This window comes from Ammodytes marinus (genome assembly GCF_949987685.1).
Source record: "Ammodytes marinus genome assembly, chromosome: 14".
In the NCBI taxonomy this organism is placed as follows: Eukaryota; Metazoa; Chordata; class Actinopteri; order Uranoscopiformes; family Ammodytidae; genus Ammodytes; species Ammodytes marinus.
Genome location: NC_137218.1, coordinates 20977590 through 21001415, shown reverse-complemented (window position 1 = coordinate 21001415; position 23826 = coordinate 20977590). Strand labels below are relative to the sequence as shown.

Below are 23826 nucleotides of genomic sequence, written 5' to 3'. Positions count from 1 at the left end.
TATCTAGAGTATCTGTTTCATTTTGCTTATAACATGCAAACAGCCACTTGGTGATCTGACAGCACAGAAGTATACACCTGAAGGACAGAGGGTGGGAGGACACATGTGCATGGGAGGGATTGAGCTTGACAGCAGCACCTATATAAACCCTTACTATGACTGATGGACTTATAAAAAAGGAACACTGAGGTGAAGGTCTATGACAAATGTTTTCTATCATGGTTGATTGCTGTTCCAATATCTACTTCTACCTACGCAATTCAATTTCTCAACCGTGCTCGACCTGGTATTACATCGTTCATCGGTTTTCAAACAATTTACACTTTGGTCACTGCAAGTTTGATCCTTCACAGCACGTCCATGTAGCGTTTCTTCTGTTGATTGTGTGCAACAAATTTAGCAAAACGCGTAAAGTTCTTTAAGGTCAGCAGTGATGGTCGATCTTTGCTTGTTTGCTGGTATCATCTTCCCTTATAATAAACTGTGTCACCAGAGTTGTTCACCTCCATTGATTCCCAATTACGCCCTCCCCTCCCCTCCCCTCCAAAGTGAACCACCAACCTCCTAGCACTGCTGCTGCGCTATGCTTCACTTTTATTGTAAGTGGTATCAGCTGACCCCAGTTAATCAGTTGTCACTAATGGCTGACACACAGGCGTAACTGCGATACCTCAGCTCTCGTGCAAAAGAAGGAGGACTAACTTGCACAACTGTATAGTAGTTTCTTCACAATACGCTACAGTGCCTGACATTTTCCCACTCCTCTCTTGCCCCTCCCCCCCCCCCCCATCTTATCTCATTATATCCAGTGGAACAGCATTATATCAGTTTTTCGCGAGCCTGTCATACATCCTCATGTGACACGCACAGCCAATCGGAGAGATGACGTAGCTGTCAACAGTGAGCGATCAGAAGAGACACCCTGGCTGAAGCTCGCCTAAGCTCGGTTCTGTGTGTGTGTGTGTGTGTGTGTGTGTGTGTGTGTGTGTGTGTGTGTGTGTGTGTGTGTGTGTGTGTGTGTGTGTGTGTGTGTGTGTGTGTGTGTGTGTGTGTGTGTGTGTGTGTGTGTGTGTGTGTGTGTGTGTGTGTGTGTGTGTGTGTGTGTGTGTGTGTGTGTGTGTGTGTGTGTGTGGTATATGTGGATGTGTCTATGTGGGTGTAAAATATGAGAATACACAAATGTTACTGCGCTACAGCGGCACAGTTCATTGAAGGAGAGTGACTTGAGAGAGATGTAGTCCAACCATGTTGATTCGAAGGGAACGGGAGTAGACGGGAGGAAACAGGCAGCGGGCAAGCAAAATCCTACAAGCACTGAAGCAGTTGGAAGCAGTGGTGCAGGGCTTGAAGAACAACTACTTAACATTCAAAAGACAGAAGTAGAGGGATCAGGCTTGAACAGAAATGAAGCAAACAAGCAACGTTCCTGCGTCCCTGTCATATAATACACTCCAATATTAATAAGGATGGCACTGGCCTTCAGTGTTGCGCCTATTCTGTTTGTATGTTTTTGTGTTGTGTGTGTATATAGCCTACTGCACGTCTGTGTGTGTGTGTGTGTGTGTGTGTGTGTGTGTGTGTGTGTGTGTGTGTGTGTGTGTGTGTGTGTTTGTGTGTGTGTGTGTGTGTGTATTCTTGTATACATGTGTGAGTAAGAGACGGAGCGAGTCAGTGTTTGTGTACAATAATGCGTGTGTCAGACTGGGGTGTGTTTGTGTGTGCTGATACACAGTGGGATTCTGACCCCATTGACCTGTGCCAAAGAAGAGAGGACATGGCCAGGGGCCGGTTGCATCAGCTGCACGTATAGGTTCCCTAGTTAAATCCGAAGTATAGCCTCGAAGCCAGATTCACGCATTGCTAAAACACAAGCGGTAGCACCACAAAACTCTTGTTACGACGTAACCTTAAGTAACAACTAAATAGTTAAGCAAGCAATAAAGCAGGTGCAAATGATACCAAGTCACACAGTTGCACTCACTAACAGTAAAGCAGGATTTGTTTTCCCTTTTTTTTGTTGCACACACAGTATTTTTTTTACAGCACTAATTTTGGATGTTTCCAACCATTTTCTACACATTACACATTACTGACGACTATTGCCCAGTTAAGTTGTTGTGACTTTTTTTCAGGCAGAATGTGGTTTCCATTGAGTTCCATACAATGTGATAATCGACATGCTGAGACCTGTTTGACATAAAGAATCCACTATGGCTGTGTTTGAATTAACCACACCTGACGCTGTGTTCAATTTGGTGGATTTCTTGACGTTAAAAATCTTTCAAGTCTCAGCCTTATTTTTGTGCTAAATGAAAAACAATGGCTGCCTGAAATGTAGGAAAGCTGGAAACGTCCCCAAGCACAATGGTGAGCAGTGGCGTAACGTTTATAGAGTTGGTAGAGAATGGACTAAAAACATGCAAAAACTAGTATTGTCCATTAACAGTCAAATATGGATTCTATTAACCAATCGTAATTTTGTGCCGATCTAGTCAACAACAAATCCATGTGTTTTGTACCCATCAGTAAGGTAATACCATTACCGATTGGCTTCTCATATGAAATCTTAATGTTATAACCAGCCACAGCCATATTATTCCCCCTTTCTATCCATGGTACAATCAAATTGAGTTACTTGCTAATTGCAAATTAACTAGCAGTTACGAAGCCACCACTTTATACCCTAAACTGGGAACAAACGTGCGCATAGTTGGTGCAACCCAGTCCGGGTCCTCAGCCCCTGCAATGTGCTATGTTACACTGAAACAGAGCTTTTTATTCGAATATGGTCCTGCTTGTCTCAGCCACCTCATTCTCTTAAAGGTGCTAATCTCATGGTTCACAATATGTATGTTGTTACCTTTTAATTTTTCATTTTTTTATATATATATATAAAAGACCACATTTTCAGAATATCTACAAGGCCTCTGTAATACTGAAGACAAAAGCCTCTGTTTCATGTTTTTTTGTCATTTTCTTTTTTAGTTTGGCTTCCACTTCACCTCCAACCAGGTGAGCCCAAAAATTAAGGGGACTGCATAAAGAAAGAGATGCCAACACAGGCAGCCTCCGCTGACAATGGTCAGATACAAATAGTACACCTTTTTCAGGTGTTTTTGCTTTCATTATACAAACTTGGGGGGAGGGGGCAGCAAATCACAGGGAGGCTAATCTAATCCAATAAAATCCTTTTAGTTTGAATTTGGTCCGGCCTTTAGATGAAGTCTGTCTACTAAGAACGTTTGTTTACCATAAACCTTAGGCTTTTATGGGCCAAAATTAGCCAAAAAAAAGAGAATATTTTGTTTAGCATGTGCGCATGGGAACCAACCCTGGCCTAATCAGGGCTTGGCCAAGCAAATATGGTGCAAGGAGGCTCCCTCGGTTCTACAATATGCATTTGGCTTTTTATTCTGGCTCTTGTTACTGCAATGGTAGTTTGTTGGTAGCTCTGTTTTTTTGTCTAAGTTGCACCTTCTCCTCTATTCTGACCCCGTGTCATCCTTCCCTTTATCCTTCTTGTCTTTCTTGTCCTTCTTCTTCTTCTTCTTCTTCTTGGCCTCCTCCTTCTTGCCAAAGCTTATGAAGTCTCCTTTGTCGTCCACGGGGCCGGCGTCATGGCGGATAGAGATGATGGCTGGGGATCCGGGGATGATGAAGGCCTCGGGAGGGATCTCTCCGGGCTTCAGTTGCTGTGGAGGGCCGTAGCTCTGCTGGGCGCCGTATCTGAAGTGCCAGCTGTTACTGTTGACACCAGCGCCCACTGGGGGGGAAAGCTCGCCACCACCATCTCCATCTACACAGGTAGTGTGGGGGGGAAAAGAAAGGGGGGAAGAAATCATGTCAAATGTGGCTACTTATAACCTTTTGCAATCATTATATATCGTTGGTATATTGTGAATGAACTTAGATGAGGTAATCAAAACCACTCTTATATGTACGGTTAAGTATGAGGCTGCAGTTATCTTAATACAAAGACTTAAACAGAGGACAACACCTAGATTTGCTCTGTCCAAAGGTAACATAATCCACCTTCAAACAAGCTAACATGGATTATCTTTCATTTGTACAATTTCAGATACCCCTAGCAGCAGTACAATTTTGTAAAATTTACCATTTTGTCGACGAAATCGTCAATTTTACAATATTTTACAGTTTTTCAAACACAGGCGACACAAATACATACATGTTGGTTACATGGCTTGAAAGATGCTGGGCAGATTTTGTAACATTTTTGGAACCGAACCAGGCTAGCTATTCCCCCCGTTTCCAGGTGTTGTGCTAAACAAATGTCCCATGCAAATACATGTGTGGCATCAGTTTTCTCATCCAACTTTTGGGAAGAAAGCCAACAAAAACATAATCCCAAAACTGGTCTATACTTTCAAGTATCAATTCCACAGTATTGCTTTATATTGGTGATATTTTGATTGCTGGCAAATGGTAGAAGCATGATAGTCCATTCTAACCTGGACGTTACATAGGTTAATCACACTTTGATATTAGCTCTCTCACATTGCATTTTATTTCAGCACCAGTCCTTACATATACTTCATTATTTGTTCTTTGAGATGTTCATAAAATGCGACTTGTAAAAAAAAAAAAAAAGAAGCAAGCAAGAGAGAGCAGAGCAATAGCCTGACGATGGAGCGATATCCACAGGGAGTGGATGTTTTCCAGACAGCAATAACGTGATTTGTATTTGTGTCTGTATTTCGATAATGGCAGCAGCCTAATCCTACTCCCAAAGGAGGCTAGAGACGGGGATTCAACATTTTGTGCTCAAGCACTGATGTGACAGTGGAAGGAACTAAGGAACCCAGATAGCAAGATGTAAAAAAAAAGATACAGACAGAAAGGTCTATAAATAGATAAATTATTATGTAAAGTGATAAAAAATGACATAGCTATTAAGGTCAAAAGGTTAAAGATGTCAGAATGAAAAATGGAAGAGGATGTTGGATGAGGAGGGAGAGGGAAAGAGAGGGAGTGAGAAGGAGAGAGAGAGAGAGAGAGAGAGAGAGAGAGACAGAGACAGAGGCGCTGAGGAAGATGGGGGTGGGCGGGTATTGCAGACACCGTGCTCTCAGGCCCGCACCAGTTCCCTCTGCGCTGACCTACTTTCAGTCTGGATTTTATTTAGATCAAACACGGGCCCATGCAAAAAGATTCAGTTTGATTTTTCTTTGTAGGCTATTTATGACATTGCTGGAGCGCTGAAATGGTTTCAACCACCGTCCCACTGGGAAGTACACTACTTTGAAAATACACACTGCACAGTGTCCCACCGAGTCCCTTACGATGAACTCATATCCAGTATGAGAATACATTACACGTACAGTGGGCACTAGCATGCCGCTCAACACATAATCATATAAAATGAACTGATGTTTTGAATAAAGCAGTAGAGGTCAGATATAGTGTATCTTAGTACACATAGCAAGAATGTATGAACACGGATAGACATAAATAATTTGTTTTCTGCTTTCAAAAATAGATGTTTTCCTTTTTAGGTTGCATTCAATAATTTGCATGTGAAGCACCAGGAAAACAACAAATCCATTGACTGCTGAGGAAAATCTAGATTCACCTTATAGCTTTGATTTTTACAATGTTCTCTAATAAAACATGTATTGTTTTTAACATTTAAAGGTTTAGAAAGGTAAAATGCTAATTGACCTTTGTTATTTTTCTTATTTAATTATTAGAAAGTGTCAGATATTATCCTCTTATCTCACGATCAGTGGAGTTAAGGCTTTAATACTCAAATGCTAGCCTGTTTCTGAGGATTATGACATTTGATTGTATGGTCTGTCCGTCTGTTTTTTTTAATCTGGGCATTAAATCCAGGAAGAGGACCTGGTATTTCAAATGAGTCCCATTCAGTGGCTCCTAATGGTTAGGCAAGGAAGATTGCTTCTCATGTGGAGGTGGACAGACACGCTCAAAATACACCGGAAAGACATCCGGTGATTTAGAAGAGAAAAATACTGCGAGGCAGAATGTGGATGAGCGTTCTTAAGCCGGTAATGCAGTGCATTGCATTTCTGTACACAATGCACCACCATTTTATATAACTGACACTGCTCCCTGTAACCTGATGCTTATATTTGAAGGACGGTGATTTAATGCTCAGTCAGAAGAGTTTGGGAATACATTATTTAGACAGTCTTGTATTGATTGATTACCAAAGATCTGCAAAAGGTCTTTCTTTCGGATTTTACATTTCATTTTTTACTGGTGATTGTATACAGTATGTCACCCTATTATGTAAAACCACAGCATCAAACCTAAACCAGGACAATAATTAAATACCTTTCCTACTAGACTATTTTTCACTAGAAAGCTAGATGAAAAGCCATGGGGTCAGCTTTCCAAAAAAAAACATGAATTCTACATGAATTTTTTCAAACTGTTGTTTTGGAGTTTCACCCAAAGCAAACACAGAAAGTAGCAACCTATAATAGCCAACTGCTAACAAAATCCATAGGAATTTACATCGAAACTTCACAGAACATTACAACTCACTGACTCTTCCTTTATAGTATAGCAGTTTACCAGGTTGAGTATTTTGAACTCACGGGCCCCTGATGGGACTCGAGCGGTTCCTATCGCTGATACACAGCCGACTGAGCTTGAATGTCAAGTGGCTGTGTAGCGTCCAATCAAGTGAATATTGTCTTGGAGTCCCAGGGCTCTCTGCAGCACTGCCTGTGACAAATCCAAAGCCCTGACATTGTTACTTAGGATCCTAGCCCAGGTATTAATCAGTGCATGTGTGTGCATGTGAACAACAAATTCATACTAAGCGGGTCGCGTCACACCTACGAAGATCCTGGCTTTACCCCTGTGCTACTGTTTCCCTAACATGGAGGATTATTTGTACCTCTGCCATTGCTTCATATTAGCCTATATTTCACTGCAAGCCCTGCTTTTCCAAAACGGATTATAATGTAACATCTGCTAAGCAGGTCAGCACAGCGCCTTGTGAGGAGGTTGCCATGACACCTGATGTGGGTGTCTGAAGCCTGGTTTTGTGTAACCTGATATCCTACATGTAAAATAGGGTATGTTTTTTTTTCTTTCTACCCTGTCTAGTCCAAAGATTTGGTTGCATCTCAATTGAATCCCTCTGGTGGTTTGCAGCACATGCACACACCTGACATGTGCAAATATATGCTTATCACGTATTCTGTATGAGACACATCCACGCAGACAGCTCACCCCTACACCATTTCCTCCTCATTGACTGCACTAGTTCTTGTTTTCTTCTTAATACCTGCCCTTGTCGAGTCTTCCCCTACACTCCGTCCCTTTCCCCCCGTCTCCAAACCTTTGCGTTCAGAGATATGAGCGGTTGCCATAGAAACTGCCTGCTGACGGAGGGTGCGGCTGCTGCAGCAATCTCTGCCGTTAGACAGTGTTGCCAGGCAACAGGTCACATGGCGTTCCCTAGCAACACCACTACTGCAGGAACCTGCCAATCCTCTTAACCTTTCTCTCTCTCCATCCCCCCAACACCTCGCTTTTATTTTTTCCCCTCCATCCTCCTGTTATACGTCTCCTCTGCTCTACCTCTCCTAAACTGCTTTTAATGTTACCGGATCCTTTTCTCTTTTATCTCTCATGGTACTCTCTTATTCTTGCATCTTCTCTCCCCGCCTCTGGCATCAGACAAATGTCTCCTGCATATGCGCCACAGGTCACTTACATAAACACAGTCTGGAGGGTGCCGCATTTAGATGCACTGCAGTCGGCTTCATGTTAAAAAAAACATTTACTGCAGACATGAAAATGTATATCACAAACAATAAGAACTCCACCTCTGCGTGCACTGCATAGTAAAGAGGATCAATCCGTAATCCAGTACACGTCCATGCCTTAACACCCCTCTGACAAATGATTCCCCAATGCAACAATGCGCCCCTAATAGGTCTGCTGCAGTATACGCTGTGCACTCTGCCTCAAAGACAATATTTGAGTCTTTACCAGAGAGGCAGCTTTCCATCTGCTCTAAAAACTATACACATTTCTCTGCAGCAAACTGGCACAGAGGCCACACAAAGCTGGCAACTGGTACAGCTTGTATTCTCCAACAATTCCCCCATGCAGCTCCCTGTTTGCAAAGAGAGAAACAACCTGCCAGACAGCAAGACATATCCCGTCAGTGACTGGTCCAGTGATTGACTGTGATGCTTCCCCTCCCCCTCAAGACGCTAGCTGTGTTTTAATTCCTGCAGCCAGACAGGAAATCAATGAGTGGGGAGCTGGGCTGAAGAAGGCATGTTGGAACAGCTGACAATGTTCCAAACACTGTTTCGAAATCTTAGTTGCAAAAGTCTTCCGGTATATACCGAAGACAGCTGTTAGTCATTTAGCTCTGAGACAGTATATCTGGGAAATGATTAATTGCAGGTCATTTTTTGAGGCCAGTTCTATTGACACTTATGTTGTGTTGCTAGGCATTTTCAATTTTGCATACCAACTCGGAACTCATTTCCCATTTAAAAAAAAAACAGTTTCCTTTTTTCCAGTCTGTAGCTCTCCATGCAGCCAGCTGCTTTCATGGGAGGACATACTTGTTTATCTGTAGCTCTGCATAAGGGCCCTGGGCTGTTGGCACCTCAGCTAAGCTCTGGAATTCAAGATCATGTAGATACGCCAAGGACAAATCTGTCAAATCCCCAGTTGTAATACATTATCTGAACCAACGTTAAAGCAAAGATGAATTCAACGGTCAAATATAAATGAATGCAAAAGGACTTAAATAGTTGTGTTTGATGCCCATTTGGTCGTGGTGATCCTAAGGTATTATTTCTAAAACAAGTCATGCAGTGATTGTCTCACCCTTCATGTCACTTTGACTATGTTGACTCTATTTTACCAATATTGTTATATTGTTATGCTTATTTGCTTTCTTGACGAGAGTTATGTGAAAGGATTAACTCTCGCTTAATTAATGGTTAGCCCAGTTTAACCATTAAGACCAAACGCAGGGAGATCCAGCAAGCGCGGCTCTGTCAGAATGTGAAATAACCCATCTGCCTACTAGCAACTTTAAAGCACAACAATGTTCAGTATATGCTTGTTTCATCTGTACAAAGACCACAAACAAACTCAAAAACGTTACACTGCAACCTGGAATTTAAACATTCCAGTGTTGTATGTATCTGAATTGAGATAGCATGTGTTAATTGGTGAGCTTTTGTGATTTAGTGAGGGTATTATATTTATTTGGACAGTAGAAGGTTGTGTCACCTTTTATGTTTTGGGGCATTACTACATAACATTCACCATCTTAAGACTATTCATACTTAACTCATTGCTGCCATTGTTTAGCTACATGCCATTGTTTTGCTACATGCTTAAACAGTTAACATCATCATATATCCCATAAGCAGGGGAAGGTTATGCCCTTCTATAAATGTATTAATTTTTCAGTACATGCTTATAGGTTCCACAGCCTACTGTATTTATGCTCACTGATTCCTAATGACACTTGCTGGCTTTCCATCCATTGTGTTTTTAACAAGCCAAGGAATCAGAGCTTGAACATGCCTTACTTAAGAGCTGACACTCTACACTAACACTGACTGACAGCTGGACTTAACTCACCTGCTGCGCTGGACACAGTGGGCCAGTTCTGGACCAGCATGCCCTGTGCTCCCTGCATCATAGAGGACTCCTCCATGTGGACTGAACTGAAAAGGCAGAACACATTCATCAAAGTGAGTGAGACATGCATCAAATCCAATATGAATACAACTTTTTACCCACATATTCCCTCTTTAATCAGGGATTTGATGTCTATTCATTAAATGTTGCGTTCTTTGATAAAAGCAATTGTTTTCTGGATGGTGTGGATGATATGTAACCACCAAACCATTGTAGAGTATCATCTTATCATCTGCTATATAAATAAATTTATTATTATCTTCCCAGCTGATATAATCAAGTTTCCGTCAAGTTTCCAGCATCTCTTCATCTCTCTCCATTACAGGTGGTGGTGAACTGTAAGTACCGTTATTTGTCTCTGGGATGCCAGTGAGTGAATGCAGCCTTTTCACTGCATCCTTACTATAAGGGGCTCACTGCCATACTGACTGCAATGTTAACAGCCCCCAATGGAGCTGTGTTGACATTACTGTTAAGTGACTGAGTGAAAATACAGTATATGGCCATGCAGGTGACTATGGAGAAGAACAAATCACTGCAGTAAGTTTAGTATCTCTTTGTTTCAGTGTGTTTGTGGTGTGTGTGTGTGTGTGTCTATATATATATACATATTGTATATATATTTACATATGTATATAAATAGTTTTTTAAGTAGAACATAGGACGTTCTCATGTTTAGGGTTTGGTGTCCTTTTTCCCTATTGTGTCTTCATTCAACACGTTTATCTTGGTTTGTTCATGTCTATCTGCATTTGTACATAGATTGCTGTTCTGTTAATGTTAACTGGAGCTGCTTTCACTGCTACAGTGAAAGCAGTGAAAGCATTGTACTAGAAAAACCACTGGAAGGCTTTTAAGGCTTTGCCACTGTTGTTATATGGAAATGTGGTTCCCATCAGAGGTTTTTAATTATAGTTGCTCACACCATGGTATGGTGCAGGTCAGGCATCCATTCTTGTGCAATTCCACCATTAGTGTTGCACATCCTGAATGAAGGTGCATTTATTACATTACATGTAATTTAGCTTTTATCCAAAGCGACTTACAACTGGAGCACACGTCCATACACTGATAGCAGCAGCTACCACGCAGGGTGCAAGCTAACTATCGGGAGCGATTTAGGGTTTAGTGTCTTGCCCAGGGACACTTGGACATGTGGAGAGGAGACGGGGGATCGAACCACCGACCCTGCAGTTGCGGGTTGACCACCCTACCCACTCAGCTACATCCCAACTTATTTATGAACTCAGGGTTGCGTCTGTTGTTAACCACTTTCAGTCAGGTTTCACCTGTAGCATTCATCTAAATGGCAAGAAACAAATGCACAATATACAGTATATGTGTGTTTTATTTGATCTGTTTGTTCAGTAGTCAACAGTCTTTAGATGACATTTATTCATATCTTCACTTGGAATACATAACATATGTAATGGCATGCTGTGAGTATTTTCAGCTGAATATACTCCCCTCTGTTACAGTTATAATTATATGTGTAAAAAGTAGGACAACCCTTCCACACCCAGAGGTAAAATATGGAAAACTCACACTACAAGCACAACAGACTCTCAGGATTGTATCAAGTGGGGGTTTCTTGAAGTTTAGATTTTTTTTGTTATTTACAATAGATGTGAATTCCCAGGGTGTGTACCTTTTTATGAGCTCTACTTGTATTATTATTCTCAGCAGGTGAGCACGCAGCACACTAAGAGGTGGCTATGCATGCAAATAATTCCTTTTACTGTTACACCCTTTTCTTTTGTAAAATCTTCCCATTTGACTTTGGCAAGAGAGTGATTGCCACTCTATTTCCAATTTATTTTAACTATTGCTTTAATGGGTTGAATGGTGGTTGTATAAATGTGTTTTTGTAAGTACAGTTTATATACTGTAAATAAGGTAGATTTGGTATTTGGAGGTAGCTGTTTCAATCAGAGCAGCCATGAATCAGAATATAATCTTAGATTAATGAGCAAATACCTGGTACCATGCATCTCTCCTTGCTCAAAACAAGGTTAATGTTATTTTGTACATTGTCCCTGTTTAAATAAAGTTACATTACATTAAATTACAATAGGACTGAAAAAAGAAACACCCGAAGTTTAGCTTTCCCTCAGAAACATAATGATATGTGGGAAATATGAACACACCGCATCACTTAAATGATATCTCTAAATATAGAAATGTGTATAATGCTGTAATGCACATCCTAAACTTAACTTAACTAAGTGCATGCAATTTCCAACCTAGACTGCAATTTCCTCCCCCCAATACATTCATAATGAATATACATCTTACTGTATAGGAGGACCTACTCTGACTGGGGCCTCTGCAATGCAGCACATACAGCGTCTATCTCAAACTGCAACACACTTGTTATGTTGTTGAATAGGGATTTTGTCATGAATATAACATGGCCATGTACATTGTGAGCAGTGTCTGTTTTTACACTTTTACATAATCAAAGGTGCTGGACTGGTTTAATGTGTGAGACTATGACACAGATAGGACTGGTGATTTTCTTCACCGACTGACTCCACCAGGAATGTGGGTCAATAAAGTTGATGCTATACGCTGTGTGTACCGGGATACATTACATCATGCGTGTGTTGAGATCAAGCAATAATACGAGCCTCTATGTGTCCGTGTGCATTACAGGCATTGCCATCTCAGAGATGGCAGCGGCAAATTGCCATGATGATTTATGTTAATTCATGTCATGTTACAGTGACTTGATGACATGATGCACATTATGATACCCTGGGCACCATAGAAATTAACACTGATATCCAATTAAATCAAACTTGGGGACGGAGCAGACGGCTGCACCACTGTAGCAGGCAGTAAGCATTGTTAGCATGAAATTATGAAAATTCAGTACAAATGATAGACATGTGGAAATACAACTAATTAGCCACCAATGTTCCAGCTGTCCACATTCCAAATTAGTGAAACACTTTATTATGTATTCCAAAACAAGTTGTGTGATCTGATCCTTACAACATCTAAGTGACAGATGTAGTAGCTAAAATAAATATTTTGTATTCCTTTTGGGATCCTCAAAATGTCCGTATTTTCTGATTCGCAGTAAGTAGCTAATGAGAATGCTTACAATGGGTGTAGAACGCTTGTAGAACTGTATTAATCAGACAAAGTTGGGAATACTCAACTCATTTACAGACGATTCTAACAACCTAATTATGTCCGTTTCCGTGAAACAAAATGGTCTATTGTGTTGAACCATATAGTCTATCTATCGATCTTGACATCAAACCAAAACATTTGGATTCAGCCAAGCAATAGGGCCTCATGACGCCATGTCTGCAAAAACAGCAAGCATGCGAGCACACGTGCCCTGCGTTCCAAATCGCATACTCTTTCTTTTTTCTATTCTACATACTTCATCTGACCATAAAAATAATCTAGTTAGGATGCAGTATGCTATAATTGTGATATACCTTTACTTAATATTATTTCATCATAACATAGCGCCTTGATCTTGCCTCTTGCTCTTATATCAGTCACATCCCGGTTGTTTTCATATGGAAGCTCTGTCGATGTGATGTCACTTCTGGTGCGCACTGGATTGTGGGTCAGAATCGCCCAAATAGGATGCTGTTTTCAACGCTAAAAATCTACGCCAGATCTAGTAGACATCCGGGTATTTTTAAGCATACTAAATCGACCACAAGAATTGGGACATCCTAAATCTTTTTTCTACCATACTAAATAGCAGAAAGTATGGGTGTTGGAACGCAGCCTCAGTGACTTAACAAGTGGGGCTGGTGTCCAAAATGTCCTCTGCCGTCTGTGTTCACAACTTCAGTTCTCGCCCTAATCTGCAGATAAAAAGTTGCACACAGAGATGTCCACGTGCTCTTGCTGGGCAGTTGAGTGCGTGCAGTACACACCGATGCGTGTGTGCATCTGATTATCCGAGAAAGGTCATAGTCAGCTCATTTGTCCTTCATGCTTCCTGCTTAAAGACTGTGACTGGGGGAAGCGGCGCTCAGAACGTATATGACCTATATAGTATTACACTGCAGAGTGCCATGCATCAACTGATGATGGGAGCCGCATATTGGTTTTCCCACGACAGGAAGATGGCCTTTGAGGTTCAAACAGATGCTGGGGGCGAGTGGTCATCTTTGATGATGTCAGACACCGACCTGCAGTATCATGTTGCAGTGTCTGTATTTCAACCGCTTTTAGAGGTCATTCTGCAGTGCCAGGTGTCTGCGGGAAGTCCGATTTGTCATCGTATAATTTGCTTAGAGATGCTTTCCTTTGCAGCTGTGGTAAAGAGCACCATGAGGGCTCACTGTGTAGTAGTAGTAGTAGTAGTAGTAGTAGTAGTAATAGCACAGACTGGATGTGGGCAGTTTGAGTAGGATGAATAGAACTTTTTTCTAGATGATCCAAAGTTACAAAAGAGTTAAAGATGGAAAGTGCTTACCTCTGCATCCCTGCCCTCAAAGACGCAGAATATCGCCAGTCAGCATTCGGGGCTTTTGGCTGAGCGAGCAAGAGGAGAGAGGGAGAGGAGAGGAAGAGGAAGAGGATGGAGAAGGAGAGAGGGGAGAGGGGAGGGAAGAGAGAGTTTAGTTTGATCTCATGCATAGCAGAGCCAGGCTAGGCCATGGTCTCATCAATTAATCATGATACATATCTCGGCTCTGGACATGATAGGAACACTGCAGTCATGCCCCCCTTTGCATGCATGCACACACACACACACACATACACACACACACACACACACACACACACACACACACACACATACACACACACACACACACACACACACACACACATACACACACACACACACACACACACACACACACACACACACACACACACACACATGCATATTGATATCCACACACAGACACAGAAGGACTTAAAAAAGGACAGTGACTAAAAGCCATATTGATACGTTTTTAACAGCCTCTCACCCCCACGGCTCTATAATTGTGGGAGCTGGGAGCGTTATGCCTTTCTGCTCCTGATGAACCCGAGCTGAGTGCTTGAAAATCCCAGCTGGCCTCTGGTAAATTATTGCCCTCAAAATCCAATAAGCAAGAGCCATCATCGTCAAGGCAACCACATCCTACATATCTGGTCTGTGTATTTTGACTATCTAATCTTACTGATTACTGTCTATCTCCTTCCATTTCTTCTTGCTTTGGAAATGTACTTGACTGTGACTCTAATGACGGTACATCATATCATAATGTAAATTTGCCATCGTTCAATATAAACCACTGTATATAGACAACTTATTTTGCTACATGTTTGCTGCAATAACTTGATAAACAATATGATATTAATATGTTTTTAAGAACATAGGAATTTGAAAAAGTATTGGAAAATGAAATTTCATGTGTTTTTCTTCATCTTTAAATGCGCTTCAAATTATGCTACATTAGCTTAAAAGTGTGTACGTTTTTGGACTATTGGATAATGATGTTCAGGCTGCAAGGACTCTAATTAATTTGGCTGTGCCGATAGCCAAATGTTGCTGATGATTATGCCTTTAAGTTGAGAGAACCATGTGAAACGCAAAGGGTGAAAAGTCACATTTTTAACGAGCTTATCCTTCAAGGCCATTAATTACGCCTGACTCTTTCATAATAATTTTCCTCATGAGTAGCTTCTGCGCACATGCACTGTATGAACTGATTGAGAACATCTGTACCACGGCTCACGCTGAAGTCTGTCAGCATCATGTGGGTTGCATCCTCGCGCTGAATAAGAAATGCTGTGTTTACCACACAAACCTGCACAGGTAGTGGCAAGTGCTAGCTAAAAAAAATTGTACATTATTTTCCTCAGGGCAATTCAGAGGGGACTATTTTATGCTGGTAGACTCAGCCGCTTTGAGTAAATCTAATTTGCAAGGCCGAGGAATAGGGGCTGGAGGTTAATTTAATTTACACTGCTATACTTGCCTTGGTAAAAAGATGTTCTTACCACTAATGTACCACTGACTGGCACCCGATAATTAAGATGATGCATCCAGACATTACCAATTAAGTTTGGGTTCCTTTGGCTAAACAATCTGACATGGAAAATAATAACCTTTCAATATCTTTTTATGCTTTCCAGCATAAACCCAGAACATATCTACCCTGAATCTGTTAGAATCAAACCCTACCATTAAATCAACATACATATTGAATTATTTAAGGGCTACACAATGGGTGCATGTATGGCTAGAGACACATCCTGTATTACAGGACATATGGATAAGAATCATGGCAATCAAACAGCAAGCAGCAATATTTCAGAATTGCTACCTCTACATTAAGAGTTTTTTAGGAAATTGTTGATGGAGTGTATGAGAAATTAAACCAATAGTATTGATATTCACAGTTTCACTTGTCTGGAAATGTTGTTCAATTTCAGGAAAATTGTATAATTGAAGTGCAATGCAGCCTTTTAGACCTTAGCAAATAAAACATTTAAGCTTTTTCATGAATCTCAACATCTACGTCCTCTCATCATTACTTGTTAAATGCATATCTCTCCCATAGTCAGAGGCAGCAACAACTACTCATGCAAGGCCTTTGATGAAGTCAATTAACCCCAACTACTCAGTGCACAGTTTAACACTTCAACACGTGCATGCACACACACACACACACACACACACACACACACACACACACACACACACACACAGTTGCACATGAGCAACTAGTGAAGACCACATGACCTGTTCATAGTGTAGATGTGATGACAGCCTCAAACCAAACCACAAATCTCTGAATCATCAAAAAACGACACAGGACCCTGAAAAGCAGCAGTGCTGACACTAATGTGGTGTGAGTGCTAAGCTGGGCTGGGCTAAAAGACTGCACAGTGCAAGTGGGAACTGAACAAAGAGAATGAGGCCTTCAAGGATTCACTGAATCTTGGCATAAAGGAATATCACAACCCTGCGGCAAAAACATTGCTGGCAAAAAGGATGACAAATAACAATACTATAGCAATAACATGAAGGCAAAGTGACATTGAGCATGCACACTAAGACAAAAGGTCTTATATTGTGTGGAACTAAATAATGTTCCATTCAAAAGCTGCTGCTGTAGAAACATGATGAATCATGACCTGAGTTATGCAGAGAAAAGGGGAACATAGAAAAAAAGTAACAACCCACCTCTGGGCAGATTTGCATGGAGGCATCAGGCATACTCAGCCTGCGTACAAATCCACTATTGCTGGTGAAGAAGCGGTCGGCCCCGCTGCCCCAGGTGCCGCTGATGGGACGGCCCGTGTTGTAGAACATGAAGGTGTCGCTGCCCGAGGTGGCTGTCAGGCAGGTCTTGTAGCAGTAAGTCTTTGTCAGGGAGCCGTTCCCGCGCACTTCGATGTAGTGGGGCTCCACTTTGAGGTCTCTCCGAAGCATCACATTGCTATTGGCCTGTGCACCCCCGGCCGCAGTGTTGCCGCCCGACCCTCCGGCACTCACGCTGCTGCTCCCGCCATCTGGAGGAGGCTTCTGTGACCCGCAGCAAGTAGAGCAGGACCCGGGCTGGGTGCAGTAGGCGTGACAGCGGACGATGGCCAGCACCACCACGGTGACCAGGAAAACAAAGGTGGTGGCACTCAGAGCCACGATCAGGTAGAGGGTCACGTTGGAGAAGAGCAGCGTGCTGTGAGGCCGGATGATCCTCTTGGGGTCCGGGGCCACTTTGGGGGGCACCTCCATGACGGCCACATTGATGGTGGCGGTGGAGGAGAGGCTGGGCTGCCCGTGGTCCTTCACTAAGACGGTCAGAGCGAAGGAGGTGGAGTTGTCCTCCAGGATCCTCCGGGTGGTCCTGATCTCTCCGGTGTGCTCGTGCACCTTGAACAGGTCCAGGTCTGTGGCCGTCTCCAGCACGTACACCAGCCAGGCGTTGGGACCGGCGTCCGCGTCGTACGCCACCACTTTGGTCACCAAGGCACCCGGGTCCGCGTTCTTCTGCACCGTCTCCAAGGAGCGCGTACCGTTGCCGGGCGGGTTCACTATCAGTGGCGAGTGGTCATTGGTGTCCATTATGTAGATGTAGACGGTGGCGACGCGGCTGAGCGGTGGAATGCCCCCGTCCTGAGCTTTGACCTGGAAGTGAAACTCTCTCAGTGACTCATAGTCGAAGGCTCGCAGGGCATACGCCTCGCCTGTATCGGCCTTCACAGACACATAGGAGGTGACGGGGATGCCGTGGTTGTTGTCATTGAGCACTGTGTAGGTGATGCGTGCGTTCTCTTTGATGTCTGCGTCCTGGGCCTTCACGGTGCACAGAGAAGCCCCGGCGGCGTTGTTCTCTGCCACGTAGACGGTGTATGAGGTCTGCTCGAATCGCGGCGGGTTGTCGTTGACGTCGGCCACGTCCACCTGTATGGTCTTCTGGGAGGAGAGTGGGGGGTTTCCTCCGTCCGTGGCACTCAGAGTGACATTGTAGGCATTGGTGGTCTCGCGGTCCAGGAAGGCAGAGGTAACCAGAGTGTAGTAATTTCTGAACGACTTGATCTTGAACGGAAGGCCTGCTGGGATCTCCAGGCTCACCTGCTTGTTCGCGCCTGAGTCTCGATCAGTAACACTAATGAGGGCCACCACTGTGTCTGCACGGGCATCCTCCCTCACAGGGCTCGACAGGGATGACAGCACTATCTGAGGGACATTGTCATTGACATCCACCACCTCTATCACCACCTTACAGTGGGCTGCCACGGCCCCGGGGCCCTTGTCCATGGCCTGGATGTACATCTCATAGGAGTTGGTCTCCTCATAGTCAACATTGCTCCTCACTCTTATTTCCCCTGTGTTAGTGTCCATGCTGAACATTTGCCTCACTCTCTCTGGAGTGTAGCTGCTGAAAGAGTAATACACCTCTCCATTGGTGCCCTCATCCAGATCTGTTGCGTTCAGTTTAATTACCAGGGTGTCTTTGGGCGAATTTTCCAACAGTTTCACCTTGTAGACCGAGCTGTCGAACAAGGGAGTGTTGTCATTTGAGTCCAGGACCCGGATATTGATTTTGGCCGTGCCTGTCTTCTCTGGCGTGCCACCGTCCACAGCACTTAAAATGATTTGGTGGTAAGGCGTCTGCTCGCGATCAACGGGCTTTTTGAGCACAAGCTCGATGTGCTTTGTGTTGAGGGAGGGTTTGTTGGATACCAGCGCGAAATGGTCGTTTGTGCTAAGCTGATACATGCGTACTGAATTGGACCCAATGTCTGGATCCTGAGCGTTTTCAATCGGGTAACGAGAGCCCGGCAAAGCAGATTCTGTTATTTCCAGTTGATACTCGTCTCTGGGGAACTGCGGCGCATTATCATTGGTGTCCACAATCTCCACCTCGACATGGTGCACCTCGGTGGGGTTTTCGATCAGCACCTCAAGATTAAGGAGGCATGCGTTGGATAAATCACATAGTGACTCCCTGTCGATCCTTTCATTGACAAGTAATTTCCCATTTTTGGGGTTGACAATCACATAGCGCTTACCGCTGTTGGAGGTTATTTTCATTTTTCGGCTGGCCAGCTTTCGCATATCCAGCCCCAAGTCATGCGCCAGATCGCCGACCAGTGCCCCATTTTCGAGTTCTTCGTTAATAGAATATCGCAACTGTCCAAAAGAAAGGCCACAAAATAAGGAAAATATCACAAAATAAAAAGGCACATTATTCCCTATCCAGTTGTTGCATATCCCCGCCACAGCCATTGCAAGCTCACAGGATCCGCAGACGGATTAAACGCAGCCTTCCGCCTTTTTAGTCTGCAGTATCTCGCATCCCAGCACCTCATTAAGGTGGGCTAATTGGTCTCCCGGTAAACGAAACAGCAGCGGCTCATCCATTGTGTTACCCTGGTAAGGTGAATCCTCTCCAGCGCATCCATATTTCCTTTGTCCGTGGTGCGCCTTTTTTTTCTGTCTCCAATGCGCGCTGCTGACGGGTGTGTTTCCCTGCCTCTGGAGCTGTGAAATCCGTCAAGACTGCCGAAATGTGCCCAAATGAAACAGGAACAGAGGTGTCTCCCTTTCAGAATAAAACCACTGTTTCCCTCCTACTTCAGTAAGGTCTGCCAGAGGAGAGACAGAGAGAAGCGTGTCACTGTTTTTAAGAACACATTATTAACAAGTTTCATTTTTCTGTACACGTAGTGCATTTTAGTTATATTCATATTCATATATGAGCCACGCACTAAGGACTGCTTTGTTTTATTTATAAAGAGATTATTTTGAAAATAGTAACCGGAAGTTATATGGCTTAATCTCGTTGGCTTGACTCTCGATGGACAGTATCCCACCCTAGCGCGCGCTCAGACTCTCCAGCTCTCTCCTCTCCGCCGTGGCGCAGCTCCCCTCCTCCTTCCCCACCCTTTTCTCTCCTCTCTCATCCCTCCATGGCGTTGTCGGTGTGGGGTCTGAGAGCTCATAGACGACCAGCACATTACAACATCCCCAGAATCAAGAATGGTGGCCACTCAAAACATAATGTAGCCTAATTTAGCCTATTCCACGACACCAGTTAATTAATTCCACGAATCACTCTCGTTGTGCAGCACATGGCTGAAAAACATATGTTATTTAAATGGAAAAATATATATATCCCGAAAACATTGTATTCACCGGTGTTAAATTTGAATGGGAAAGCTGTTGCTCATGAAGGCAAGGTCAAAGCTAATCACACAATTCAATAATCCGACCACCTCCCCCCAGAATGGAAGATATAAGCAGGGACGTGGTCACGGACTGTAGCCGACACATGTTTGTGGATTGGCTTATGTTCGTCTGCCTTTTGTCTGCACTGGAGTCAGTAAAGGATGGTTAATTTTGCCGGTAGCGATTCTGGGGCGCAGCAGACTACCGCATGGCGGGCGTTTGGGCTAGCCGCGGCAGAAAGAAAAGGCATTGCCCTGACAATCACAAGCTTCCCTCCACATGGGTCTCTGTCAGTGGTAGACCTCAGACTGTCAGGTCACATAATCGTATTTGCGATTGCCCCTGGTAGACCCCACAAAGCAGAGGTCTCATTTTCTCCCTATAGATGTGATAGAGTGGATCCCGAAGAGACACATAATGTAGGCCTGTATAAGGGCACCGTGAAACAAAAAGGCTGACAGTGTGCTGATGAATACAACCTGACAGAAAATAAATAAATACTGAGGCTGTATTAATCAACATGCATGATGCAGGGGGCAGGCTTTGAATGATGCAGGAGCAGACTATTTGCATTTGTCATGGGAAGATCCAGCCTACAACTCCAAGTGTTACATTGTGTGTCTGCTTTCAAGGTTCATTCCTTTATTTCCACTCTTCAAGAAATGCAACCGTTCCTCATTTTCACTTATTGTGTCTACCAAATTTCTAGGACCCCGCAGCCCGAGGCAGTAACTCAAGAAAACGTGCTAAAATAAGGGATATAGAAACAAGTGCCCTTAATTAATGTTGATGTCCCGGGTCTTGCATGTCCTCTAATGAGATGCCAAAGGTGTTAACGTGGTTGTCCTATGTGTGTGTTACATGGCAACCTGACCCGAATGTTCTTCATAAAGCAGTGTGAAGCTTTGGGGGGTTCAGACGCTTCAAATGCATCGTCCAAAAAGCCTATGTATAAAATATTTACTGACACAACGTATTAAAGTAGCTTTTTGGTGCAGTTAAGACCCAGTGTCACTGGAGGCCATGCATTTTAACTAATTAGACTATTGCTTTTATCATTTGGCTTGAAGAGTAACTGTTCCCATACATCACTATTTGCCTTCCTCCGTATCCCACATGGAGTTCAATAAGAATCTTTCAAGACTTTCAAAGGTAATGCAGGTGCCTCCTGCAGCACCAGTGACCCTTTGACCCTTCGATGACATCATCAGTCACGTGGTGTATTCTTCCTTTGACGCAAGCTCATCTTCAATTCACTGTGTCCCAGAGTTGGGCAGCTGCAGCAGTCTTGGACTCTGTCTTATTTAAGGGGGCATTGGCAAATGGATGGATGTGTATAGCAGTGTTAGCTGGTCCACCTTAAAAGTCAAGTGGATAACAGATACACTTTATGGTTTTACATGATTGGCTGACTTGTTTTAATGTTGTAGGCAAGGTGTTTCAAAGACTGCTGGCACATTCCCAGGCCTGTTTGTGACTGATGAGAGGAGCATGTAGTATATTTTGGTAATGTAACAGCCCCACTCACCTATTTCGCTGAATTTATTTTTATGCAAGCATGAATACGGTTCTAGCCCATAGTGAAAGGGAAATTAAAAAGATAATTCTTCAGTACCTGTTTAGTGGCTTGTTCAGTGTGTAATTGTTTAATTTGTTATTTTCAGCAATCAAACATTTTCAGCTGTTTTGCCAAAGGTTAAATGTATATGTATTTCATGTCAGTGCTGGTCGGGTTTCTTAGGAGGCTTAGTGTTGTTGTTTTTATGGTTAGTTAATGTGTGTATACTTACCATTTGCCCAAGCTAATGTGTGTCTCCTGCCTTTGTGCTTTGCCAGAGATCGATCAGGAACACTGGTGATGTGTCTACTCAATCCAGGGCCTAGGGTGATTAAACCACTCCTTTCACTGCTGCACGGTTGAGTGTTGTTCGCCTCCTCCTACCGTCTATCTTTTGGTTTATGTGTAAATGGAATATTACAATTTTGATGCATAGTCTTTTAAGTGGGTCTTCCCCTAAACTTGCGCTTGCCTGGTGGGCTGCAACCCTCACTCTGACCAGTAGCTCCCAATGGGCAGCTGTACACATCCTCTGTTTTTTACCCAAAGCCCTATAACCTGTTTCTAATATATTTTTCCTAAATAAGCTGTTTCATTCGTTATTATCAAATATAATGATTTATCACAAAAACATTTAATAACATGTATTTATTTATACATTGGAAACTTGGTCTGTGCTATTGCTTGGCTGTATTGTATGGGTGGCAATCTAAAAAATATGAGATTAAGTTAATAACTAAACCCCTGGTCACAGATTAATGTTTTGAATAAGTGGATATTGAAGTGCTTCAGTATTGAAGTTTTAAACATTGGTATGTATTGGTGATGTGTTGATATGGGACGAAGTGAACATCAATGGGGATGGTTTAGATAGGACACATATGCACAATTCTGATGACTGTGTTGTGGCCCAGGGTGGCATTTCATGACATTGTTCATGTCCATTTAACCCCTGCAGAGAGACGGTAAAAACCAAGCAATCCCAAACAGCTCTGGGCTATTCTGTACGGTATGTATCTTATGCTTAATGGGCGTAAAGGGAGTGGAGATCTTAAAGATGTTGTCATCCACAGGCTGTTAAGTGCACCAACTGTTTTGACGGACATAAAAACCACACACTGTTGCTGTCCATCTGCCTAACCTACTTCTCATTTACCACTGCTTCCAGTAAAATGCAATACGATCGTCTTCTGGTGTGACTGTGGCACAATACCATTCTTATTTCACTTTTCAACGCAATCTCACTTAAACTTCTTAGAGTTCTAGAAAAGCGCTATATACAATATATTATTATTACATGAGAAAAATACTGGAATTGATAAAGGATGGGCAATAGCTGGATATCAAAGACAAACAGAATATGTGTTTGTTACATGGTAGTGTTTGATTGTGTGAATGCATTGTGTGTTGACAAAAGAAAAAAGCCCTGACCTCAAGAGAGTTGACTGGTTTTATTGATTCAATGGAAGCTTTTGATGCTTACAAATAGAAACAGACCTACCAAATAGTTAACTAGAATTGTATCTGTATTTCCCAGATGTCAAGGATTTGTTGATTTTCACTCAAACACAGGAATGTGTGCATATTGAATGAGTAAGTGACTCAAGAAAAGTGTAGACTGAGAGGGAATGTCGGGTCAATGGCAATAGCTCTTTTGTGTAAAATGTGCGGTAAAGCTAAGAGATAATCACAATCGGGCAGCAAAGGATTAAGAAGCAATGTACCAGAGAGGAGACTGGAGGGATACCACCGATTGTGGAACTTACAGAGTTATTCTGTAAGTTCCACAATCTCAACAACAATTTTAGTTGAGCAGCAAGGAACAGCAACTATAAACTATGTCTTGGTCATAGTAACAAAAGAAGCAAAACAAGTACAGCACACAATACACTGTGTGTAGTGTGGGGCAACGTTGTTTTCGGCTGAAGCGTGGGGA

At 42.9% G+C, this 23826-nt stretch overlaps 1 protein-coding gene across 1 annotated transcript; it reads right to left on the bottom strand.

Annotated features, from left to right (window-relative positions):
• Positions 1-566: 566 nt before the first annotated feature.
• On the bottom strand, positions 567-19612 carry LOC307260903 (protocadherin alpha-C2-like). The gene is made up of 4 exons (XM_080041270.1): positions 16841-19612; positions 14129-14187; positions 9616-9701; positions 567-3796 (listed from the first exon to the last, which is right to left on the bottom strand). The coding sequence occupies exons 1-4, from the start codon at positions 19388-19390 to the stop codon at positions 3483-3485; spliced, it is 3009 nt and encodes a 1002-aa protein (XP_079897396.1). The 5' UTR covers positions 19391-19612; the 3' UTR covers positions 567-3482.
• Between the last annotated feature and the right edge of the window lie 4214 nt (positions 19613-23826).